This window comes from Erpetoichthys calabaricus, chromosome 5, assembly GCF_900747795.2.
Source record: "Erpetoichthys calabaricus chromosome 5, fErpCal1.3, whole genome shotgun sequence".
In the NCBI taxonomy this organism is placed as follows: Eukaryota; Metazoa; Chordata; class Cladistia; order Polypteriformes; family Polypteridae; genus Erpetoichthys; species Erpetoichthys calabaricus.
Genome location: NC_041398.2, coordinates 60,116,928 through 60,141,784, shown reverse-complemented (window position 1 = coordinate 60,141,784; position 24,857 = coordinate 60,116,928). Strand labels below are relative to the sequence as shown.

General features: G+C 34.9%; 1 protein-coding gene across 1 annotated transcript in view; it reads left to right on the top strand.

Moving 5' to 3' along the window:
* The window catches only part of si:dkey-37g12.1 (atrial natriuretic peptide receptor 1), a 169,383-nt gene extending 164,308 nt beyond the window's left edge, over positions 1–5,075 (top strand). Inside the window, exons 26-27 of the mRNA XM_051928534.1 lie at positions 4,011–4,102; positions 4,472–5,075. Of these exons, the coding sequence (XP_051784494.1) occupies positions 4,011–4,102; positions 4,472–4,534 (155 nt within the window). The 3' untranslated portion in view covers positions 4,535–5,075. The remainder of the gene's footprint in view (positions 1–4,010; positions 4,103–4,471) is intronic.
* Positions 5,076–24,857: the final 19,782 nt, after the last annotated feature.

Genomic DNA, 24,857 nt, shown 5'->3' with positions numbered 1-24,857 from the left:
GGGACTTGAAAGCTGAGACTGAAGGGGCATCTCTTACAGTAGCAGGCAGACCAATCCACAGTTTAGGGGCCCTGTAACTAAAAGCTCAACCTCCATTTGTTATTTTATAAATTCTGGGAATCATAAGCAGACCAGCATCTTCAGATCTTAATTTGCACTCTGGTTTGTAAGTAATGATAAATTCAGATATGTAAGCCGGACCTTGACTATTTAAGGCTTTATATATTAAAAGTAAGATTTTGAAATCTACCCTAAACTTAACCAGGAGCCAGTGTAAGGATTTAAGAACTGGAGTTATGTGTTTGAATTTTCTTGTTCTTGTAATAATTCTTGCAGCAGCATTTTTGATTAATTGGAAGCTGTATAAAGAACAATTTGAACATCCAGTGAACACTGCATTGCAGTAGTCAGTCCTACTAGAAATAAATGCCTGAATTAATTTCTCAATATCCTGCATATTTAGAAAACACCTTAATTTCCCAACATTTTTAAGATGGAAGAAACATGTTTTGGACAATTTTGTAATGTGCACTTTAAATGACATGCTAGAGTCAAAGATAATGCCTAGATTGTGGACTGATTCAGAAAAATGAATGGTGATTCCAGCCAAGTTAAATTATGATAATATATTGTTGCGATCAGCGTAATTCCCTCCAGTAATTAGCATCTCTGTTTTATCTGTGTTTAAAGACAAGCGGTTCTCAGCCATCCACTCCTTTAATTCACTAACACAACTAATTAAAGACAACATTGGAGAAACTTAATTTGGTCTAGATAGATAGATAGATAGATAGATAGATAGATAGATAGATAGATAGATAGATAGATAGATAGATAGATAGATAGATAGATAGATAGATAGATAGATAGATAGATAGATAGATAGATAGATAGATACTTTATTAATCGCCAAGGGGAAATTCACATAAAAGAAAGGTGTAACTGGGTGTCATCTGTGTACGAGTGAAAATTAACATTATGTTTTCTAATGATAGATCCCAGTGGAAGCATGTAAAGTGAAAACAGTAAAGGTCCTAGTACTGAGCCTTGCGGGACACCAAATCTCAATTCTGTGTATAAAGATGGAGTACTGTCAGCACATTTCTGTACATACAGTAATCAATTTGATAAATAAGAACTAAACCAGTCAAGGGCATTGCTTGTAAGCCCAATGTCATTTCCCAGCCTGTGTAGTAAAATAGAATGGTCAATACTGTCAAATGCTGTGCTTAAATCTAACAACATTATTGCAGTGGAGTTTCCTTCATCAGAGGATATCAGCATGTCATTTACAACAAACGTTAGTGCCATTTCTGTACTATGACCAATGTGGAAGCCAGACTGGAATTTCTCAAATAATTTGTGATGCATAATGTGTGACTGAAGCTGATTTGGGACTACTTTTTCAAGTATTTTAGGGAGAAAGGGTAAATTTGAAATGGGTCTATGATTATTAAGTAAATGTGGGTCTAGGTCTTACTTTTTAAGTAATGACGTGATGACTGACACTTTTAGTCCATCAAATGCTGTGCCATGCAATAATGAACTATTGATAATGTTAACAACATAGTGCTGCAAGAATATCCATTGTACTTCTTACTAGTTTTGTTGGCACTGGGTCTAGGGAACAAGTAGTAGGTTTCATTTTAGAAATTAAAGTTAAGATTTCCTGTTCTGTTACAGGATTAAAATTTCTAAAGTGTTGAATGCAAGGTGTGACAGAGTTTGCCAAGCTTTTATGCAGTTTGAACTGTGATGCTGAGATCCGGGATCTTATATGTTTAATTTTCTCATTAAAGAAGTTCAGAAAGTCTGTACTGCTAATATCTGTTGGTATTTTGCACTGCAGACCTGAATTCCAATTTGTTAATTTAGCAACTGTTCTAAACAGTACCCGAGGATTTTTATTATTGTTATCTATTATTTTAGAATAGTTATCTGAGCTTTAAAGAGAGCTTTTTAATATTTTTTTAATACTCTCTGTCCATGCAATTTAAAAGAGCGGAAGCTTTGTTGTTCTCCATCTGTGCTCAAGTTTTTGACACTCTAATTTAAGAGTTGAAGTGCTCTCATTGAACCAGAGTGAGCTTCTATGTGCTTTGACCATTTTTGTTTTGGGGGGAGCCATTGTATCCAGAGCATCTCTCAAGATTAGATTAAAATTTGAATCTAAATTTTTTTCCACACATTTGATGTTAACTGATCTAATTGGTTTTTCACATTTACATCTGATGTTATTTGATGTAAATGGTTTTCCACAATTAAACTTAACTTACTCAAAGTACTGTATCTATAAATTTTGAAACAGAATTACAATATAGATGTCGCACTGTCTTTGTTTTAAACTGTGAGTGTATTGGTAAGGGCACAACCAAATCAAACATAATTAAGTAGTGATCAGAAATAACTTCATTTAATATTAAAATTTTGAATTTCAACTTTGTAAGTTATAATTAAATCTAATGTGTGATTATGAGTTGGACCTTGACAATCTGACAAAATCCTATTGTATTTTACAAATACGTAACATTTTTGCAAAAAGTGTCAGTTTCTTCATCAATGTGTACATTAAAGTCCCCCAGCAACACTACGTGATCATAATTTATAGCTGATTCATAGCCTAATACTATTTAGAATGCATGAATAATTTGATTATTACATTTGCTTTTGTTTAATGTTTTGTTAACATTGTATTTTCATTTGTTTATTGTTATTATCATCGCCATTTTATTTCTTTTTTATGTGTGTCTAATCCCATGATGCTGCGTGCGATGCATATGACATGTGACCCTGACATCAGGATATGTAATATGGCTGTTCAAATTAAGCAAGTACCTAAACTTTAAGAAATCTTGAATGAATAGACCCAACAATAGACTAGTGTTCAACCAGTCAGAAAGATTTATTTAGGGGCAGATTTTTGGTTTGGTTTTTTGGTTTAAACTGAGATTCTGGTTTCATGTTTTGTTTTTGGTAGATAATATAAAAGATCTATTGGTTCAAGATCTATGACTAAGGCGTTGCTCTTGCTTAATCCTCAAAGTGAAACATTTGCAGAACCCTTGTAATCTCAATTTTAAAAACTGGTTGTATGTGCCTATTCTATCAAAATGCAAAAATTTCAGATCTTGTGTTTTGGCAGAGCTAGAGTCAAAAGACCTTGGAGCAGTATAAAATGGCATTCTTCATTACTAAATCAACTGGAACCCTCTAATTAAAGTAAAATGATTGAGGATGTTTATTTTAGGAAACTGTAAGACTAGATGGAAAGTGGTCTGGATTTCTCTTTAATGTTAGTTTTCAGTGTTGGTTTTGAAATGTATTAGTTTAATATCACATTTGCTTATTCTAGGCAGTAAGCAGTTCATCATGTACTAATATACTTCAGACTTACATATAATAAATCATTATTTATGCAAACATTAAACAGAAAAAATATTAATGTAAATGTATTACTGTAGCTTAATTAATGTACAACTGTTTAATCTGTAATGCTTCATTTACTCTGCAGTCAAATGTAACATTGAAATCATTGAGAGTAACCGAGTATGTGTCCTGACAACCCACTTGCATATACAAAACTGTCTATAAAGTATTTTTATTGTGGGACATGTTATTTCCTCTATCCCTTGAACATTTATTCCATCTGTACTTAACACCAGATAAGTAAAATCTATCACTTCACAAATGCTATACTGTACACACTCTATAGTATATGGCCTTCTCGTCCTTGGCTTGTCTCCAGACTCTTATTTCAAGGTATCTGGTGACAATGCTTAAATTGCTCAGATGGGTATGAGAAATCAGGCAGACACTTGAAAAATTTTATCATATTCCCAGAAGTTAACATGAATATTGATATCTAAATTAAGATCTTAATTTAAAATATAAGGACAATTATTTTTGACAACTGTGTACTAAAGTCTACTAAACTTGAACTGCAATTAAATCCTATCCTTGAATAATCCTTCAGAATAATATTATTTGTCTAATACTGTGTGTTTTTTCAGCTTTGAAAATACATATTAGCACTTCCACAAAGGAACTCCTTGACAAATTTAAGAACTTCGAGTATGAGCTGCGAGGTGACATTGAGATAAAGGTACCATATTTTCCTCATATGATCAAATTATTCAGATTTTGAGGTATTAGTTTTAAAAACAAAAGGAGTGAAAATTATATATATTTTTGATATTGTACCTGCTGAAGCTGATGTTAGTTTAAATTGCATTTAAAGTTTTTATTTAGATCAATGTCTTTTGCATGATGTTTTTTTTTTTTCTAATTTATACCAGATCTTTAAAACTACAAGTTTACTTTTTCTTATTACTTGAATGTTTTTTAATGGTATTATTTAATTCTTTATGGAAATGCAAAAATGTTTTAAATGCCTTGTCTTTTTAATAGTATAAATGTTGTGCCCTCTGTTTAAGTTAAGTAGGTTAACATCTCTTAATATATCTTTTTTTAGGGGAAAGGAGTTTTAAGAACATATTGGCTTTTAGAAGAACGTCATGAAGAAAATTGCAATTAAAGATGTTTCTACAGAATACCTGATATTTAAGACTTAAGAAAATGTTTTGAAATGTTTTTTTACAAAAACTGATATTTTTATATATTCTTAGAAAGGATACAACACTGGGAGAATCTGTCTGGTGACTACTACTGTATTCCTCTATGATGCAAAGCATGCAAATTATACACTGGATATGTGTTTATTATGTTTAACTTTTCAAGGAATTTATTTAACAATTTGGACTCATAAGTGCATTAAAAGCACTTCTGTGTTGTAAAAAAGAAAATAAATGATTGCAACTTCACAGTCACAAAGTAATATTCAAAATGAACGGTTACACCTAAAGATGATTATAATTTACAAATGTACAACTGAAAATGCAAAAGTAAGTAACTGTAAAATTTAACAGTGATGAAAGAAATAGTTTTTTTATTGATATGGTTATTTAGGTTTCCATAGTTTATGGGTATGCTCATATAGGGAACATGTATCATAGAACAAAGATACAAGGTGGTGATATAAGTCTCTTTATTATTTCTTTGTCTCTGACATACGCTTGATTTTGTGGTTAGTATAAGTTCTATTGTAAATGGTTGTAATATTTCTTATTCTCTCAAATGTACCTAAAATGATAGATGAGGCCTTGACTTGCATGGACTTCAGGTCATATTAATTGCTCCTCATTGTATTTTTGTGCAAGATATTTTCGTCAAAGCATATTTTTCTATACAGCAAAGATGCTTCTTCTTTGCTAAAAATATGGATTGAGTATTTTATTGAGTATTAATTGATTCATTAATTGATTGACTAAGTGGTTACAATAAAACAGGCTAGTAATAAAAGAAACGGGTTACAGATTAATGTGGAGGAGTTTGTCATAAAATATATTTGCCTGTTTTATGCAAGTTGAGAGGTGTTTATATAGTCTATTGTTTGCTAATTGGATCTTAAGTATACAGATATTTTGGCTTTCTCTTTCTTTATCATAGCCTGAATCTGATGGATTGCAAATAATAAATAACTGATGGTTTTAAAGTTGTTTTACATTAAAAAAATACAATTTTGGAGCAAAATTATTAGTAACCAGTAAAAACGACTGCGCCAGTTCTAGAAGGAAAATGCATGTCCAGGCTGTGACACTTCCTCCATCACATCTGAAATTGTATGCTTTAAATTGTCTTTAGCACTTTAATTGTCCATATCACTTTATCAATGATTTAATCGCAGTACTTTTTGTAAATGCTGATCTTGCCTTGTTAAATTGCTAAGAAGTTTACTGTGATGTAGCCCTAGTAATTCTACTGTTGAAGTCTCCTGCAAACAGTAGATTACAAAACTTCACTACTGCTCCTTAGGTTCTGTTTCCTATCCAGTTCAATCTGTCTACAGAGCAGAGTAAAAAAGAGATTTAGTTTGAAATCATCACTCATAGAAGTTGAAATATCCATAATTCAATTTGGTTCAGCTAAGCCATTTCAATGGCTTAGTATGCTTATTCAATTGAGGAAACTATTGATAAATGTCTACCATTTTCTAAAAATCATTCTAACTGTTCCTTGTAAAGTGTTTTCTTTTTTCTCAATTTAATTTTATAACATTCTTTATAGTGGTTTTTAATTATATATTTTAAATATCTTATAAGAGTTTAGATAATATTAAATCATTTGGGTCATTTTAAAGGTTTGCTAATTTCCATACTTCCTTGCCCTGATTCCACCCTCTGGTTTGGGTTTAGCAACACCTTACCTGAATTAGCTATTGATTTTGGTAAAGTAATCGAATTAAGCTTCTTTTATGTTCTCTATGCTACGTTTGTGTAGCGGTGCTTGGAGACGCAGACACAGAATCTAGTGGATATTCTTTTCAGCAGTTTATTATACAAAATGTACTGTTCAAGTTACAACGGTGCCAGCCTTTCACTGCCAGCTCTTCCCCTAAATCTCTCCCATGCCCCATATGGCTTTCATTTAGTATTCTTACTTCTAGCAAGCTTTTGCCTGTTTTGAATTCTAGCAAACTTTTTAACATCTGTATTTTGGATAAGCACAGCCAATTCTTTCTCAAAAGGTCTTCCTTAGCTACCAGCCCCAAACCAAACCTCGCCATTGTGGAGATCTCAGTTCAACAGTTGTCGCAGAGTTTGATGAACTCAGATCTGTGTTATCATGGATGTCACATGCCAGACAAGAATTCCATTTTAACTTGTATAAAACTTTGTATAAAATGTTATCACAAGGAGTATTTCTCCTACTGCTTGCTACACCTTTTTCCTGACATTTTAAATCTACCTTTAAGCTCACCAACTAACAACTTCAGAGAACCCAGCTCCCTTTCCAGATATAGCCAGGATGTTGATGTAAAATTCATTCAGCCACAAGTGCCCATTGACTACCACCTACATGAACCTAGTTCCCTCCCATGCGAATTTCATCTGAAGCACCTATTTTAAAATAAAATTATTAATTATGGTAAGTAATTTAGCGACAATCCTGCTGACTATGACAACTGTTTCAAGGAGGGGGCACACACTCCCTGAGAATAGCTTTGTTAGAGATTGCAGCCGTTTCTAAACCAAAGTCTATATATATTGTGACGCAGTCAGGGATTCTTGCATTTGGGTCTGGTCTGCTTTGAGAGAGCTCAGAATGCATGTTTCCTAGATAGGGGCAGGTGCAATCCATCTGTCCGTAGGTGAGCTCAAATGTCCAGTGCTGTTGTCATAGCTCTGTACTTTTTCAGGTTTCAAAATAAGAACATGCATTTACCAAAAATGGACAAATTCACAGGGAAACTCTAAATAGCAGAGAGTGGCCACTAGCCACATATTAATTATCACCAAACAGGGAACAAATCAGCAGTTTTAAAAAGCCTGCCTGAGCTGTCTTCCAGTTTTTTCTTCCCATCTCCCAACCAGTTTCTCCCTGTCAGCTGGTTTGGATGAATTCAGCTGTATTTATGAATTTATTAATTTTATTAATTATCCCTTTTTAAGACAATAATTAGGATGGAATAAACCTCACAAATCACAGTGGCATACTTCAAGTCATTGGTAAATCTATCTACACAGCTTATTCATAACTTTCAAAAATAGAAATATTGTTGAACATTTGTATTTGTGGTTAAGAACTGCAGAGATTATTTAATCTGATGGTTTATTTCTTAAGTAATTATACCTTTATACAGATACATGCACTGACACCTTGATTGTAAGCTTCCTATACTCAGTTGATTCTATGGGGTTTCTCCAAACTGTGAAAGCTCCCACACACTCTTATACAAGCAATATTAGATTTAATCACCTGTGCCATTTATATTCAGAATATAATTATCTTTTCTGTTAAGGAAACCATTTCAGTTCATATTTAATCACATTGATTTGTCTGCCAAGAATTGTTCAAACTGGAACAACAGCTATAATACATTTAAATAAAAATAGTATAGAACAATTTTCTGACATTATAAAAACTTCAGACCTGAGCCTGGAAACTTATAATATAAATGAGCTGTCAAATAATTTACTACTTATTTATAAAAGAGACCTTAGATAATGCAGCTCCTCTCAAAACAAAGTTATTCATGGCTCTATCTTTAAATGGTCCCGGAGAAAGACATGATGTACTGTATGTGTGTAGTTGGAAACACAAGCAAGAATGTCACTGGACTCTGTATAAGTAAAGATACTTAAAGTACTACTACTATTACTAATACTAATACTAATACTGCTACTTCACAGGGCCTATAAGATTAGTTTGGATAAATTGTATTAATCCCATGAGAATATTCAGAGGCAGACAGCAGCAGAAACATAAACACAAAGATACAGACTCACAGGGCAGATAATACATCCAATACATCAATTAATCAATCAATAAATAGATAAATAAGCTTAATGAGTACAATGGGTAGAAGTAGTGAATTGCCTGATAGCAATGGGCAGAAAAGACGCTTCTTAGTACACCATTGTAGAATGAGCCTGTGGCTAAAAGTGCTCCAAGAGAGTGCCTCCTGAAGGGAATGGGGGGGGGGGGTTCATAATGGCACCCAATTTTGCCATTGTCTTCTTTTCCACAACAGAATCAAGCTTGTCTAGGGTTTGCCCTGTAATGAAGCAGGCTTTCCTAATAAGTTTGTTCAGGCATTGTGTGTCTTTGGAGCTCAGGTTGCACCTCACTGGTCGCTATGGACTGGTAGAACATTTTCAGCAGCTTGCTTCTCACATCAAAAGATCCACCCTTAGCAAGTACAGTCCTCTTTGGCCTTTTTTGTACAGCACCACTGTGTTGTCAGACCAGTCCAGTTTGTTGTTCATATGAACTCCCAGGTACTTATAGCTCTGCACCACTTCCACGTCCTCCCCCTGGATGGTGTCTGGTTTCAGAGGCTTCTTGGCACACCGAAAGTCTACAGCTTAACCAACTCTTTTGTCTTGCTGATGTTCAGTTGCAGGTTGACCTCTACAATCTTCCTGTAACCTGACTCACCTCCGATATTAATGCAGCCTAAATAAAGGCCTGCATTATATAGAACACGCATTGCCTTCTCTGCCTTCTTAGTGCAGGCTGAGTATCCTTATCTCAAAATCCAAAAGTTATTGAGAGCCAACAAATTCCACACCTGACTTCACTTGCCCATGTGGGGCTCTGATTAATGATCCCTATAATTTTTTTTACCGATGAGCAGATATGAGTAACACATGACATGGTATGTTGTTCTTATGACTGATATCTTCAGCCCCCCTGACATCAAAGGTAGCGACTGCTGCTCTTTTTTTTTCCTCAACCACTTTCAGATTTAATTGTCTTGTTGGATTACAGTTTTTAACTTGAAGTATATCTTTTGTCTCATCTTGGATTTCATTTAGACATGTTGTACCTTCAAAAGATACTTTTCCTCTGTTTAATTTAATCTGGACCCTTTTCTGAGAAATGTGTTGCCAAAAACAATGTATACAGTGTTGCCAAACCCTTAAGGAACAATCTTTCTTTGCTTTTTGTACACCCGCTCCAAAAAAAAAAAAAAAAATTAAAATGTTCCCAAACCCAAATACCTGTTTTGAGTAAATTTCACTATTGCAGACTCACGTGTGAAACCTAACATATTGTGATGTTATATTTCATATAATCTATTTTGTATAAAGTGAGATTCGGGCAGCCAGACAGTGGCAGCGTGATGCACTTGGCCAAGCGTACACTTAATTTTTCATGTTGTGTGACAGTAAATCTGATATGAACTGATTACACTACATTTTTTAATCAGTTAATCAGCTATTCCCAGGAAGTGTGCGACCCCGGCTGGAAACAGTTGTCATAGTCAGCAGGATTTAATCAGTCAACACTGTTCTCCACCTGCATATCACTGTTAAGTTCGTACTATCAATCAACGATCAGTGTTAAGTGCTTTTTGAAGGAAAAAAAGCAGTTAGGAAATTAAAAAAAAAACAAGTTAACCCTTTAACTTACAAAATATCCTGGGCAAAGTCAGGCAATACAGTTTGTATATATTGTGACAACTGGGAAGAACCAGAGAAGATGGCATACACAGGACAGTATTTCCCCCGGACCACCAGATGGCAGCCCCCCCACTGGGTTGTAGCAGCACCATGGATTCCCACAGATCGCCATGGGAACTAGAATTTTTTTATACTTTTCAACCCTGTTGAGTGGTCATGGGTGCTGCCAGGGTTTGCTGCAGGGACTGGGGAGCCCTAATATGTGGTGCTCCAGCCTTACCCGGAAGTACTCCTGGGCCAAGCCTTGGGAAAACCAGAAGTACTTCCAGGGATAATATAAAAGTAGCTGCCTGCCACTGCTCTGAGAGCCAGACTCAGGGGGAAGGAGGAAAAAAGTTACTGTGTGGAGCAGAGGAGGCAGTAACAAAGAGAGAGAGAGAGAGAAGACAGAGAATCACAGAGTGCTACATATTGCTATTGTGCTGTGCTTCTACTTGTGGCTATGGCATGGGAAACGTTTGCCTAAGAAGAGTTTCCCGCCATAAAAACTCATTTCATTTTATACTTGTGTCCAAACCTTTTGTGTCAGGTTTGGGGAGATGGAGCGCCCCCTACAGTCTACAATGTATATAAATGTATGCTTCTGCATGTAGTGCATGATTTTTCTATGTATGTTAAAGCATTATTTTTCATGTTTAAAATGTATTTCTTTTTTCACATATTTGTAATTATTGTAAAGGAAGCTGGCCTCATAACTGAAACAGTCCTAGGTAAGAACAGATTATTTTGAAATGAACTGAAATTGATGTGTTCATTATATATATATATATATATATATATATATACATATATATATATATATATATATATATATATATATATATATATATATATATATATATATATATATATATATATATATATATATACTGTGGTGGGTTGGCACCCTGCCCGGGATTGGTTCCTGCCTTGTGCCCTGTGTTGGCTGGGATTGGCTCCAGCAGACCCCCGTGACCCTGTGTTCGGATTCAGCGGGTTGGAAAATGGATGGATGGATATATATATATATATATATATATATATATAGATAGATAGATAGATAGATAGATAGATAGATAGATAGATAGATAGATAGATAGATAGATAGATAGATAGATAGATAGATAGATAGATACTTTATTAATCCCGATGGGAAATTCACATATATATATATATATTAGAATATACTTTAAACAATATTGGGAGGATATTTGATTGTACTAATATTATTTCTCAGAGCTAATGTGAGATGAAGACATGATCAGTTAATAATGTATTATTTAACACATTTCATCAGATTGCTAAAGTTAAATATGAATAGGTCTTCAAATCAATTTGGAATTGTTATTTCTGTGAATTTGAACTTAGGCGAGAGAGCTAAAAACAAATGATTACATTTCAGCTGTCTTGAAAAGTTATTTGCATGAAACAATATGATCATATTCAAATTACTCATGAACGTAAAATTGGGTAAAATTGGATCAATAATGTCTCTCTGTTTCTGCATTCTACAATGAAGTAATCAGAATTTGTTTTTATTTAAACTGCAGCTAATGTTCTCAAGTATAATAAATTATTCCTTGCAGGTTTATTGTCCTCAAACCAAAATTAGCATAATATAGTGAATAAATATTTGCCTGGTTGTTGTTGTTATTAAGTAGCTTTTTTTTTTCTTAAATGTTTCAGATTGCTGATTTTGTTAAGCCCATTATCTGTGTTATAGCTGTAATAGACGTGTTCTCTTTCAGTATGCAGATTTCTCACTTTTCTTTCATAAGAATTTCTCTAGACTCAATGTTGATTCACTTCTACTGAATTCAAAATACAGGGACTATGAAGAAGATTAAAGGCTAAATTCAATGCACCAATTCAGTTTAATTGATTTTTATGCAGTGCACATCGATGTATAACCCAGAATGTTGAAATCATTTGCAAATAAAATGATAAACGTAAAAAAGAATACCACAAAAAAAAATGCAATATATACATATATACAATTGTGTTCTAATAAGTAGCAAATTTTGGAGTACCACACTTACAGTACTTTGAAGAAAACTATTCAGAGCAGAAACAGCTTTCTCATCTTTAATCTCGAACTCTGAATACATGTCATCTAGCCATTAAAATCCCCATACTTACTCAAGTCTTCTAAGTAATTAGTAAGCACTAAGCAGTAAGCCCTAAGCATCATGGAGGAGAAGGGAGTAATCGAGTACTCCCAGTGTCCTGCTGGACCATGGACAGGTGGCAGGATGATGGAGATCAAGCTCCATGCGTCCCGACAACACTGAAGGATGATGGTTGGGACCAGAGCCTACCTAGGAGAGTAACTGCAGCTGCTGGCATCACAGCCTGGCTGCAAGACCTGAATAGTAAACTGGGGAGGTGAAGGGAGAAAGACACGATGGGCTGGAAGGAGATCAAGGAAAAGAAACCAAATGTCCAAATAGTTTTATTCTTAAATTTGAATGTATTCAATGAATTTACTTATTGTTGGTTTTTATCTCTGGAAAACCATGGATTTTTTCCAGGATTAATTATTGGCTTTATTTATTAATTGCTCTCTACTGTTTGCACTTTGAATCGTGGAATAAAAGCACCACTACTCTCACTTGTTTGGTGTCCTCATTCACCCTAGTCAATAAATAGCAATGTCTGGGATTCGAGAAGAATAAAGCCTAGCTGCTGAGAACCTTGTCATCACACACAAACTCCAGCTTATACCTAGCCAGTGAAGTATGTGACACCTGTCAAGAATTCCAGTGAATTCCTTCTAGATCTGTTATTGCCAGATGGTGGCATTACACATGCTCTCTAGTATTAAATTTGAGAGTGGTGAACCCATTCAGTAGGACCTATACAGTTTTTTTGTTTTAAGCTGCAAGTGAATTTGTCTTTCAACAAGTGAGTCACACTGAGAAACTGAGCTAGTTTCCAAATGATTTCAATATGATGTACTTGTGTTATGACAAAGGTTCTGTGATACTTTTAGGCTTTTATCCTATTTTTGCACATTCATTTTCACTTAAGATTATTGGTAAATTTTAATTACATATCATTAAAATCAGTTTCTTTAATAAATAAACATTTTATTATATATTAAAATTACAAAAGAATACATTTTAAAAATGTGATATTTTTTGCCATATGTTCTTCCTTTACCTTTCATTGGTATCTTCATGTGCCTCAGCCTCCCTCGCTCACTGCATCCTCTCTCGATTGCGTTCCAGTAAAGCCTGGTTCTCTCTGACTCTCTCATTTTAAGGTGCCTTGCTCGCCTTTAGACTACCTGCAATGGTAGGTGGACCCCCATTACCCACTATGAAAACATAATTCTTATTCTTGCGAGTACTTCCTGTCCTTGAAGGTGACAGACATACAAAGTAACATTTTATTAAATAGTAAATGGCTCTTTAGAATGAAATGTGGTTGACTCCTTCAAAAACACACAAATAAAATATTGTTTATGCGCAATTGCAATCTATTATTACTGCTTCTACTTTCATTTTTTTATTTTTAACTAATGGCTCTAGCACTTTTGAAAATTAAATCTCAGACGTTCACTTTGCAGCAACAGAATCTTCAGGTTGCTTATAAACTTCATCTTAGTGGGACTCAATAATAATAATGCCTAAAATCACAATGTTTAATAATGCATTTTGTACTGATGTCTTGGTCAGATTTCCATTACAAGGTTACTATGTTTATTTGCTGCTCTTGCTTGTTCGGTTCTGGAATACTGAATTTTATTAACATTGCTTTTGATAGAATGGTGATATTTGCTTGTTGCACTTAAATTTAACTTTAAAAATTTTACTCAACTTATAGTCACTTCAAACGTTGTCATTTTTAATTTTATTTTTTGCCAAACATACATTTTAAAATAAAGCGATTCATTTAGTTTAAACAATCTCAAATTTTCTTTCTGTGAGAAGTAACATAACAGACCACACAAAACAAGAACACAGAACACAAATGAAAATACAGTATTTCTTAGATGTACACATTTAGAAGAAGTGCATTTTATTGTATCAGAAAAAGTGAATTAACCGTTTTAAGCATTAGTAGCTAGAACCAGGTGCTTGTATTTTTATGCAGTATTTATTTGAATGTGAAAAATGTATTGTTAACAGTTATGGATTACTTTAATTGAGGCAGGTCAAGGAAGCATCTTTTGTTGTTTTTATATTCATATAATATGCCCAGTGATATTAATATTTTTCAGCTTAATTTTTAATGGGCCATCATTAATAAAAGGCCAAATAAAGCTTCTTATCTACTAAATGTATTGTACATATTTCAAAAGCAAACAATCATTAAACATGGTAAATGAAAGGTACTGAGGAGATTGTAATTTAGTGTAGACAAGTCTCTGGATACTGGCGGTTTACAAACAAGCTATTATTTGCACAAATTAATTACTCCTCCGGGCTTCCTTCATTTAACTAATAATGCTTTGCAAATTTTCCATTATTTCTGTTTTGTTAAATTAAGCAATGCTGTTTTATTGCACATGCTTGTAATATTTAATAAATAAAACCTATACATTTCTAAGGCACTTGTAATATTTTGTCAATAATCATTCTATTTACTGTATGTTTAACTTGATAAGACCTATATATTTCGAGTAAAATATTTATTATTATTATTATTATTATAGCTAAAATTGTGTTTTGTTTTTATTCTATTGGATATCTGATTCTACATGGTTTACACTCAAAAGTAAATATTGTTTATACCTTTTAAATATGTTTTTATAAATTAGCACCTTCTCATTTATTTTAATTAAATGAAAACATAAGTATTACCGGTAGAAATAATAATTTATACAGAACAAATACATTTTAAATAAATACCTTAAAATTTTGACAATTTAATTACATTTCATATTATTTTAATAAATGACCTAAACTGAATAGTCAATATTGTCAGATGAAATGACAATAAACCAATCATCTTACCTTCGGTTTGTGAAATTCAGTATTCCTATCTGATATACAGTGTGCTGAGGAATGCTATGTGTCCAAAAACAACAGGGAAACAAGAAGAAAAAAATTTCTTTGAGTTGTATAAAGCTCTGCCATTAGTCTAGTTAAGGCCAAGATCAATTGAACAAACAGCAGACCCTCCGCTGCGGGACTGTGCCATTGCTGAACAACGTTCAATAGTGACTTGTGATTTCTTTGGGCAGAGGGAGTGAAACCTGCTGAAACTCACGGAAGGATGTTGGTTTGTGCAGATCAGTAAAACTTTAAAAAGCTGCAAGATGCATTGGGTAACATGTGACACAAATGCTGTTAAGCGTTATTTGTGCAAAAATTACATGTTACTTACCCCATGTAGTTTATACTGATGGCAAGTTTAAATCAATTGTTAATTTTTGGAGCTAAAAAAAATTCTAATATAATACTTTGCATTTATATAGCGCTTTTCTCACTACTCAAAGCGCTCAGCAATTGCAGGTTAAGGGCCTTGCTTAAGGGCCCAACAGAGCAGAGTCCCTTTTGGCATTTACGGGATTTGAACCAGCAACCCTCCGATTGCCAGTGCAGATCCCTAGCCTCAGAGCCACCACTCTATAGTACAAGCCAGTGGCAACCAGTGCTCTACAGTGGCAAACTATGTGAAAACATCCACAGAAAATAAAAAATCTCACGTTCTCACATAATCCACGTTACATGTCTAAGAGATCAGAAATGTCTTCAGGAGGAGGCAGATGTGTTTGTGTCAGAGACTACTATCCACAGAAGACTTCATGAACAGAAAAACAGAAGCCACATTGCAAGATGCAAACCATTAGTTAGCCACAAAAACAGGATGGCCAGATTACAGTTTGTGAAAAAAGTGCATAAAAGAGCCAGCAGAATTCCGGAAAAAGGTCTCGTGGGCAGATGAGACAAAGAGTGATGGCAATACCAAAGTATGGAGAAAAAAAGGAACTGCCCAAGATCCAAAGCATACCACCTCATCTGTTAAACATGGCAGTGGGGGTGTTATAGCTTGGGCATGTATGGCTGCCACAGGTACTGGCACACTTATCTTCATTGATGATAGAACTGCTAACAGCAGTGGCACAATGAATTCTAAAGTGTATGGAGGCATCTTATCTGCTCAGGTTCCAGTAAATGTCTCCAAACTCACTGGATGACACTTCATCCTACAACAAGATGATGATCCCAAACATACTGCTAACATACCACTCTTCAATGGCCTAGCCAGTCACCTGATTTAAATCCAATTGAGCATGACTTCCTTGAGCATGAAGCAAAAACTTAAAAGGGACGAGTCCCAGAAACCAGCAGTAGCAGAAGATGTCTGCATTAGAGGCTTGGCAGTGCATTACCACAGAAGATCCTGAGCACCTGCTGCTGTGTATGAATCACAAACTTCAAGCAGTCATTGCATGCAAGGGATATGCAACAAGCCTACCATTACTATGTCCCAGTTTTTATATGATGCCCTGAAATGGGGGGACCATGTATAAAAAGAGTTGTCACTTGTACATGGTGTGACGGAAATGTATGCCAATATCCTTAAATGAAAGTTAGCAATATGCACTTTATTCACCCCTGAATTTTTTAATTTGTAATTTTAAACTGTGGAGAAGTGGGGTAAATCAAGGGAAAATGTGTCTTTGTCCCAAACGTCATGAAGGAAACTGTGTATTTACTTTTATTTTGCTAATTCCTGCCCAACCCGCACTCTTCACCTTTGCTGGTAGGTGGATCCACATACCTTTTTAAGGCTGAATCCTCTCATGGTATGTGAAGCATTTGGCCAACACCAATTTCAGGCCTATGGGACATGGTATACCTATACTGGGTGAGGTTCTCCTGGAATTAATAAAAACTTTCATGTGGTTTGTTGTAAACCACTCAGATCCACTTGCTGACTCCATCATCACAACATTTCATTGTAGCAGCTTTATGTCTTACGAATGCTTGCAAAAGATCTAAAAGAAAGGCTTCTAAAGGTCTATAGATTGATTCTGAAGGAAAACTGTTCCAGCGTTCTAAGAACCTATAGTATGAATAAAAAGAAAATGCACCTTTTAGTTATCAGTGATGCAAAAACACATGATTAATAAACCTAGAAACTGCAACAAATGACTTGTTATTGCTAGGTTTAGTTATCATGACTAGAATACAAAGATAAATATTAAGATGGAACTAGGGATCTGCTGTAGTATGTTGTGTAAGATATAGTGAAGTTAGGTCAGTAATAATAAATAAAGATTTTGAGGGTGAATAGATAAACACACCTACAAAAATGATCAAAGCTGTAATACAAAAATAATGCGATATATGTAAAGTTTGCAAAATGTTTGTTTTTTTTTACTGTTTTTTTTTTGGTTTAATTTCCTTGTTTTGTTTGTGTTGCGGTTTATAAGGCATTATGACATTATCAACATGAACCACAGATACAGTATGCATTTCTGTTGTTAGTGTATACAGACTGAAACCCAGGGTTATGTAGTGGCTCTGAAACAAGAGTTTAGAGCTTTTTGTTTGGTTTAATATTTTGTTTGTGTTCAGCTTGACTTCTCAAACTGAGCAGCAGCTGTTTGATTCCTGTCCAAAACAATGAAATGTGCATGTTGTCTTGAATGGGGACTTCATTCTGTTTTTAGCTGAATGTCATTCCCATGACCCTGATTGGTGGCTGTCCAGGTCTGTTAATCTGGTTCACCTGTCCAGTACTTACTCATATCTACCACTGTATATCCGCATACTGTATACAATTAATTTTGTCATTAAGACACTATTTTGCATTAAATATTGTGGTGAACGTTCCAGGGACTTTGCCCAGCCGGGATGCTCATGTAATGGAAGGACCAGGGGAGAGGGCATTTTCAGGGCAATACCTCCCCCAGAGCACAAGAGGGCAACCCCAAGGGCTCACAGCAGGGCCACAGTTTTGGAGCTTAGAAACTCAACAGAAGGGGCCTGAGTTGCCTTGAAAGCTTGCATATTGTAATCTTTTTAGTTAGCCAATAAAAGGTGTCATTTTGCTTGACTTTTTCTCTACATTCATAATGGCTAACACGGTACAACACCCTAGTACTAAATTGCATACAGAAAAACAGGGCATCGTTTTTAAATAACCTCTATTTGGTCATATGAAATCACTGTCTTATCTAAAAATCCCACAAATCATTTGACAGTATTGTTGTTGTTCACTACAAAAGTAAATCCTCCACTGGTGAGCGATCTTTGGTTGATCTCACAAGACCAACAAACATGAAAAGGGACTGACAGGATATTTGGAGAACAACTCTTACATACAAGAAGTCCATAAAGGGAAATAAAAAGAGGTAAATTAGAGGCATCCATAATTTGCAGCAACAGGAATTAAAACGAGTGCCCTTCAACAGACTGACAAAAAGACCACTGAAATTACCTAAAAATTGCTTGAGATCCTGCGTCCTGTCTCCAAGCTGTGACTGTTCTTGTTTTTCCAATTATTAGGAGTCTCTGATACTCATATATATTTTTTTCTTTAATTTGCTTGCCTTTGGTTCTGAGTTTTTCTTTTCCCTCTGTGTATAGTATTTATATGTACAAGACTTTCTGTTAACAATACTTTGCTTGTTATTTGCATTATTTGACTATAGTTTCACCTAGCAGTTAGTTATTTACTGTCTGTTACTCAGCTCTAACATCAGTAATTCAACAGGAATCAAGGGACAAATTAGTGTATTTGTTGATTTCTTTATTCATCTTGCTGAGTCATGACAACTTGCAGCAGTTAATCATCAACCTGCAGTGGCAAAGAAAATTATGTAAGTTATGTCATTAAGGAAATTTTATTTACCTGAACTTTAATGTGAATTATTTTACTTCACTGCCTCTCAGGTTTTTAGTGTTTCATTTTTTCTCTTCCTATGAGGATAACTACAACAACAACAACAACATTTATTTATATAGCACATTTTCATACAAAAAGTAGCTCAAAGTGCTTTACATAATGAAGAAAAGAAGAATAAAAGACAAATAAGAAATTAAAATAAGACAACCTTAGTTAACATAAAAAGGAGTAAGGTCCGATGGCCAGGGTGGACAGAAAAAACAAAAAAAAAACTCCAGGAGGCTGGAGAAAAAAATAAAATCTGTAGGGGTTCCAGGCCACGAGACCGCCCAGTCCCCTTTGGGCATTCTACCTAACATAAATGAAATAGTCCTCTTTGTAGTTAGGGTTCTCACGGAGTCACTTGATGCTGATGGTTATACAGACTTCTGGCTTTTAATCCATCCATCATTGTTGGAACATCATGGTGCTTTGGGTAGATGGTGGTGGCACAAGCCACCACCAATAGGACACCGGAAAAGGAAACAGAAGAGAGAGTAGGGGTTAGTACAAATTTTGAATGAATAGTTATTATAATGAATTGGATATACAGAGTGTCAGGATTAAATTACAGTGAAGTTATGAGAAGGCCATGTTAAAGTAATGTGTTTTCAGTAGTTTTTTAAAGTGCTCCACTGTATTAGCCTGGCGAATTCCTACTGGCAGGCTATTCCAGATTTTAGGTGCATAACAGCAGAAAGCCGCCTCACCACTTCTTTTAAGTCTTGCTCTTGGAATTCTAAGGAGACACTCAGTTGAGGATCTGAGGTTGCGATTTGGAATATAAGGTGTCAGACATTCCGATATATAAGACGGGGCGAGATTATTTAAAGCTTTATAAACCATAAGCAGAATTTTAAAGTCAATTCTGAATGACACAGGTAACCAGTGTAGTGACATCAAAACTGGAGAAATGTGTTCGGATTTTCTTTTCCTGGTAAGGATTCTAGCAGCTGCATTCTGCACTAACTGCAAACGATTGATGTCTTTTTTGGGTAGTCCTGAGAGGAGTGCGTTACAGTAATCTAGCCGACTAAAGACAAATGCATGAACTAATTTCTCTGCATCTTTCGATGATATAAGAGGTCTAACTTTTGCTATGTTCCTTAGGTGAAAAAATGCTGTCCTAGTGATTTTATTAATATGCGATTTAAAATTCAGATTACAATCAACGGTTACCCCTAAGCTTTTTGCCTCCGATTTGACTTTTAATCCTAATGCATCCAGTTTATTTCTAATAGCCTCATTGTATCCATTATTGCCAATCACTAAGATTTCGGTTTTTTTCTTTATTTAATTTGAGAAAGTTACTATTCATCCATTCTGAGATACAGGTTAGACATTGTGTTAGCGAATCAAGAGATTTGGGGTCATCAGGTGCTATTGATAAATACAGCTGTGTGTCATCAGCATAGCTGTGGTAGCTCACGTTATGTCCCGAGATAATCTGACCTAATGGAAGCATGTAGATTGAGAAGAGCAGCGGACCCAGGATAGAGCCTTGTGGAACACCATATAGAATATCATGTGTCTTTGAGTTATAATTACCACAACTAACAAAGAATTTTCTCCCTGCCAGGTAGGATTCAAACCAGTTTAAGACACTGCCAGAGAGGCCCACCCATTGACTAAGGCGATTCTTAAGAATATTATGATCAATAGTGTCAAATGCGGCACTCAAATCTAAGAGGATGAGAACAGATAAATGGCCTCTGTCTGCATTTACCCGCAAGTCATTTACTACTTTAACGAGTGCAGTTTCTGTGCTGTGATTTGTTCTAAAACCTGACTGAAATTTATCAAGAATAGCATGTTTATTGAGGTGCTCATTTAACTGCATAATGACTGCCTTCTCTAGAATTTTACTTAAGAAAGGCAGGTTAGAGATGGGTCTATAATTTTCAAGAGCAGAGGGGTCGAGATTATTTTTCTTAAGTAGGGGTTTAACTACCGCAGTCTTAAGACAGTCTGGGAAGACCCCCGTATCTAATGACAAATTTACTATGTCAAGAACATTATCAATAAGCACACCCGATACTTCTTTGAAAAAATTTGTTGGTATTGGGTCAAGGGCACAGGTGGATGGTTTCATTTGAGAAATTATTTTATGTAAATCAGGTAAATCTATCCTAGTGAAAGACTCTAATTTATTTATTATGGAGTACTGGGGTTTCGGGGGATCCTTAGTGTTGGGGAGATATACTATGTTATTTCTAATATCATTAATTTTTTGATTGAAAAATACAGCGATAGCCTCACAGGTTTTACTGGAAGTACTTAGGAGGCATTCCTTTGAGTTACCTGGGTTTAACAGATGATCAATTGTCGAAAATAAGACTCTGGGATTACTAGCATTGTTATTTATAATCTTAGAGAAATAGCAGCGCCTCTCAAGATGGACTGTGTTATTGTATTCTGTTATTTTAACTTTTAATATCTCATAGTCAATAGTTAGTTTAGTCTTCCTCCATTTACGCTCAGCTCTACGGCATGTTCTCTTTAAATCAGACACTCTTTGGGTCTTCCAAGGTATAACAATGCTAGAAGATTTTTTAACTGTCTTTTCAGGTGCAACTATGTCAACAGCAGCCCTCACTTTAGTATTAAATCTTTCCACCTTACTATTTACATTCTCCTCGCTATTATAGTTGGCACTATAAACGGACTGATTGGTTAGAATGTTTGTAAGTTTTAAAGTTGCTGATGAGTCAAAGAAGCGTTTTTTAACAATATGCTTCTCATGAGTGTTTTCTATCATTATTTCTATATTAAAAAGTAGAAGAAAATGGTCTGAAAGACCCGTATCAATGACCTGCTTTATATCAACTTTTAGTCCTTTAGTAATTACTAAGTCTAACGTATGACCTGCTTTATGTGTAGGCTGATTAACTAGAATTGAGTAGTACATGTTATGTACTCTCTCACATAGGTAGATTTGTGAGACCCTGTGTAGTACGGTCCTTGTAGCTCATGAACTGATAGGATTGATGGTAAGGGGGTAGGAAGACACAGGCATCAAAATATAAGTTGTGAAAATAACAAGTGCGCTTTATTAACAGATACTCCCACAAAAACATCAAAAAGTGAAAAAAGTGAAACTCCAAAATTTAATCAATAGAGTGGTACTAATTCAAATTCAGTCAACTATGACACGCACACAAAGAAAAACAAAAATAGCAAAATGGTAGGCAATGCATATATACAATAAAAAACTGAACAGTCCTCCTGCCTTGCTCTTAGTACATAGTATTCATCTCATCATAGTATTCATCGCACATAGTATTCATCTCTGCCCCTCCGAAACATTAAATATGGCACTATTAAATGTTAGAGCTTTAACTAACAAGACGTTTTTTATCAATGATCTTATTAGTGATAAAAAAATAGATTTTATTGCACTAAGTGAAACGTGGCTTAGCTTAGATGGTGCAGCTGTTTTAATCGAATCTGCGTCTCCGGATTACAGTTTTACTCGTGCAGATCGCCAAAGAAAGACAGGTGGCGGACTAGCAAACATTTACTCAAGCCGGTTAAAATGTAAAGATGTCAGTTTTGGTGAATTCAAGTCCTTTGAGTATCTCGCCGTTGTTATCCATGGAGATTCTCACGTTCTAGTATTATCCGTGTATAGACCTCCAAAATTCAACGCGTCTTTTTTTGAGGAATTCTCTGACTTAATGTCAATTTTAATTATGAACTATGACACACTCTTAATAGTCGGCGACTTTAATTTTCATATAGATAATCAGCGTGACCAAAAAGTAAAAGAATTTATGAACCTCCTGGACTCTTTTGATTTGAGACAGCTCGTTAATAAGCCCACACATAAAGCAGGTCATACGTTAGACTTAGTGATTACTAAAGGACTAAAAGTAGATATAAAGCAGGTCATTGATACGGGTCTATCAGACCATTTTCTTCTACTTAATATAGAAATAATGATAGAAAACACTCATGAGAAGCATATTGTTAAAAAACGCTTCTTTGACTCATCAGTAGCTTTAAAACTTACAAACATTCTAAGCAATCAGTTCGTTTATAGTGCCAACTATAATAGCGAGGATAATGTAAATAGTAAGGTGGAAAGATTTAATACTAAAGTGAGAGCTGCTGTTGACATAGTTGCACCTGAAAAGGCAGTTAAAACATTTTCTAGTATTGTTATACCATGGAAGACCCAAAGAGTGTCTGATTTAAAGAGAACATGCCTTAGAGCTGAGCGTAAATGGAGGAAGACTAAACTAACTATCCACTATGAAATATTAAAGGTTAAAATAACAGAATACAATAACACAGTCCGCCTTGAGAGGAGCTGCTATTTCTCTAAGATTATAAATAACAATGCTAGTAATCCCAGAGTCTTATTTTCGACGATTGATCGTCTGTTAAACCCAGGTAACTCAAAGGAATGCCTCCTAAGTACTTCCAGTAAAACCTGTGAGGCTATCGCTGTATTTTTCAATCAAAAAATGAATGATATTAGAAATAACATAGTATATCTCTCCAACACTAAGGATCCTCCCAAACCCCAGTATTCCGTTATAAACAAACTAAACTCTTTCACTAGGATAGATTTACCTGATTTACATAAAATAATTTCTCAAATGAAACCCTCCACCTGTGCCCTTGATCCAATACCAACAATTTTTTTCAAAGAAGTATTGGGCATGCTAATTGATAATGTTCTTGACATAGTAAATTCGTCATTAGATACGGGGGTCTTCCCAGACTGTCTTAAGACTGCTGTAGTTAAACCTCTACTTAAGAAAAATAATCTCAACCCCTCTGCTCTTGAAAATTATAGACCCATCTCTACCCTGCCTTTCTTAAGTAAAATTCTAGAGAAGGCAGTCATTATGCAGTTAAATGAGCACCTCAATAAACATGCTATTCTTGATAAATTTCAGTCAGGTTTTAGAACAAATCACAGCACAGAAACTGCACTCGTTAAAGTAGTAAATGACTTGCGGGTAAATGCAGACAGAGGTCATTTATCTGTTCTCATCCTCTTAGATCTGAGTGCCGCATTTGACACCATTGATCATAATATTCTTAGAAATCGCCTTAGTCAATGGGTGGGCCTCTCTGGCAGTGTCTTAAATTGGTTTGAATCCTACCTGGCAGGGAGAAAATTCTTTGTTAGTTGTGGTAATTACAACTCAAAGACACATGATATCCTATATGGTGTTCCACAAGGCTCTATCCTGGGTCCGCTGCTCTTCTCAATCTACATGCTTCCGTTAGGTCAGATTATCTCAGGACACAATGTGAGCTACCACAGCTATGCTGATGACACACAGCTGTATTTATCAATTGCACCTGATGACCCCGAATCTCTTGATTCATTAACACAATGTCTAACTTGTATCTCAGAATGGATGAATAGTAACTTTCTCAAATTAAATAAAGAGAAAACCGAAATCTTAGTGATTGGCAATAATGGATACAATGAGGCTATTAGAAATAAACTGGATGCATTAGGATTAAAAGTCAAAACAGAAGTAAAAAGCTTAGGGGTAACCATTGACTGTAATCTTTTTTTTTTTTTTTTTAATATTTTTATTTTATTAATTTTCATTGTAATCATTCCATACAAACAGATCAATTTATAACCCAACAAATTTGAAGACAAATCAAACCCCACCCCTGAGAAGGAGAGAGAGCTTAGCTAAAGGAAAATTGCTTTAAGCTTTTTAATAAGGCAACATTAGACAAAAGAAGGGGAGAAGTAAATATCTATATAAATAAGAGATGGAGAAGGGAGTTAAATGCAATAATAGTTAATTCTCTTATTCTAAAATAATATTGATTAAATCCTGCCAAGTTTTGAAAAAATTTTGTACAGATCCTCTAACTGAAAATTTGATTTTTTCCAATTTCAAATAATATAAAACATCAGTTTCCCACTGACTTATAAGAGGAGAATTAGGATTCTTCCAATTTAACAAAATTAGTCTGCGTGCCAAGAGTGTAGTGAATGCAATCACCGTTTGTTTGTCCTTCTCC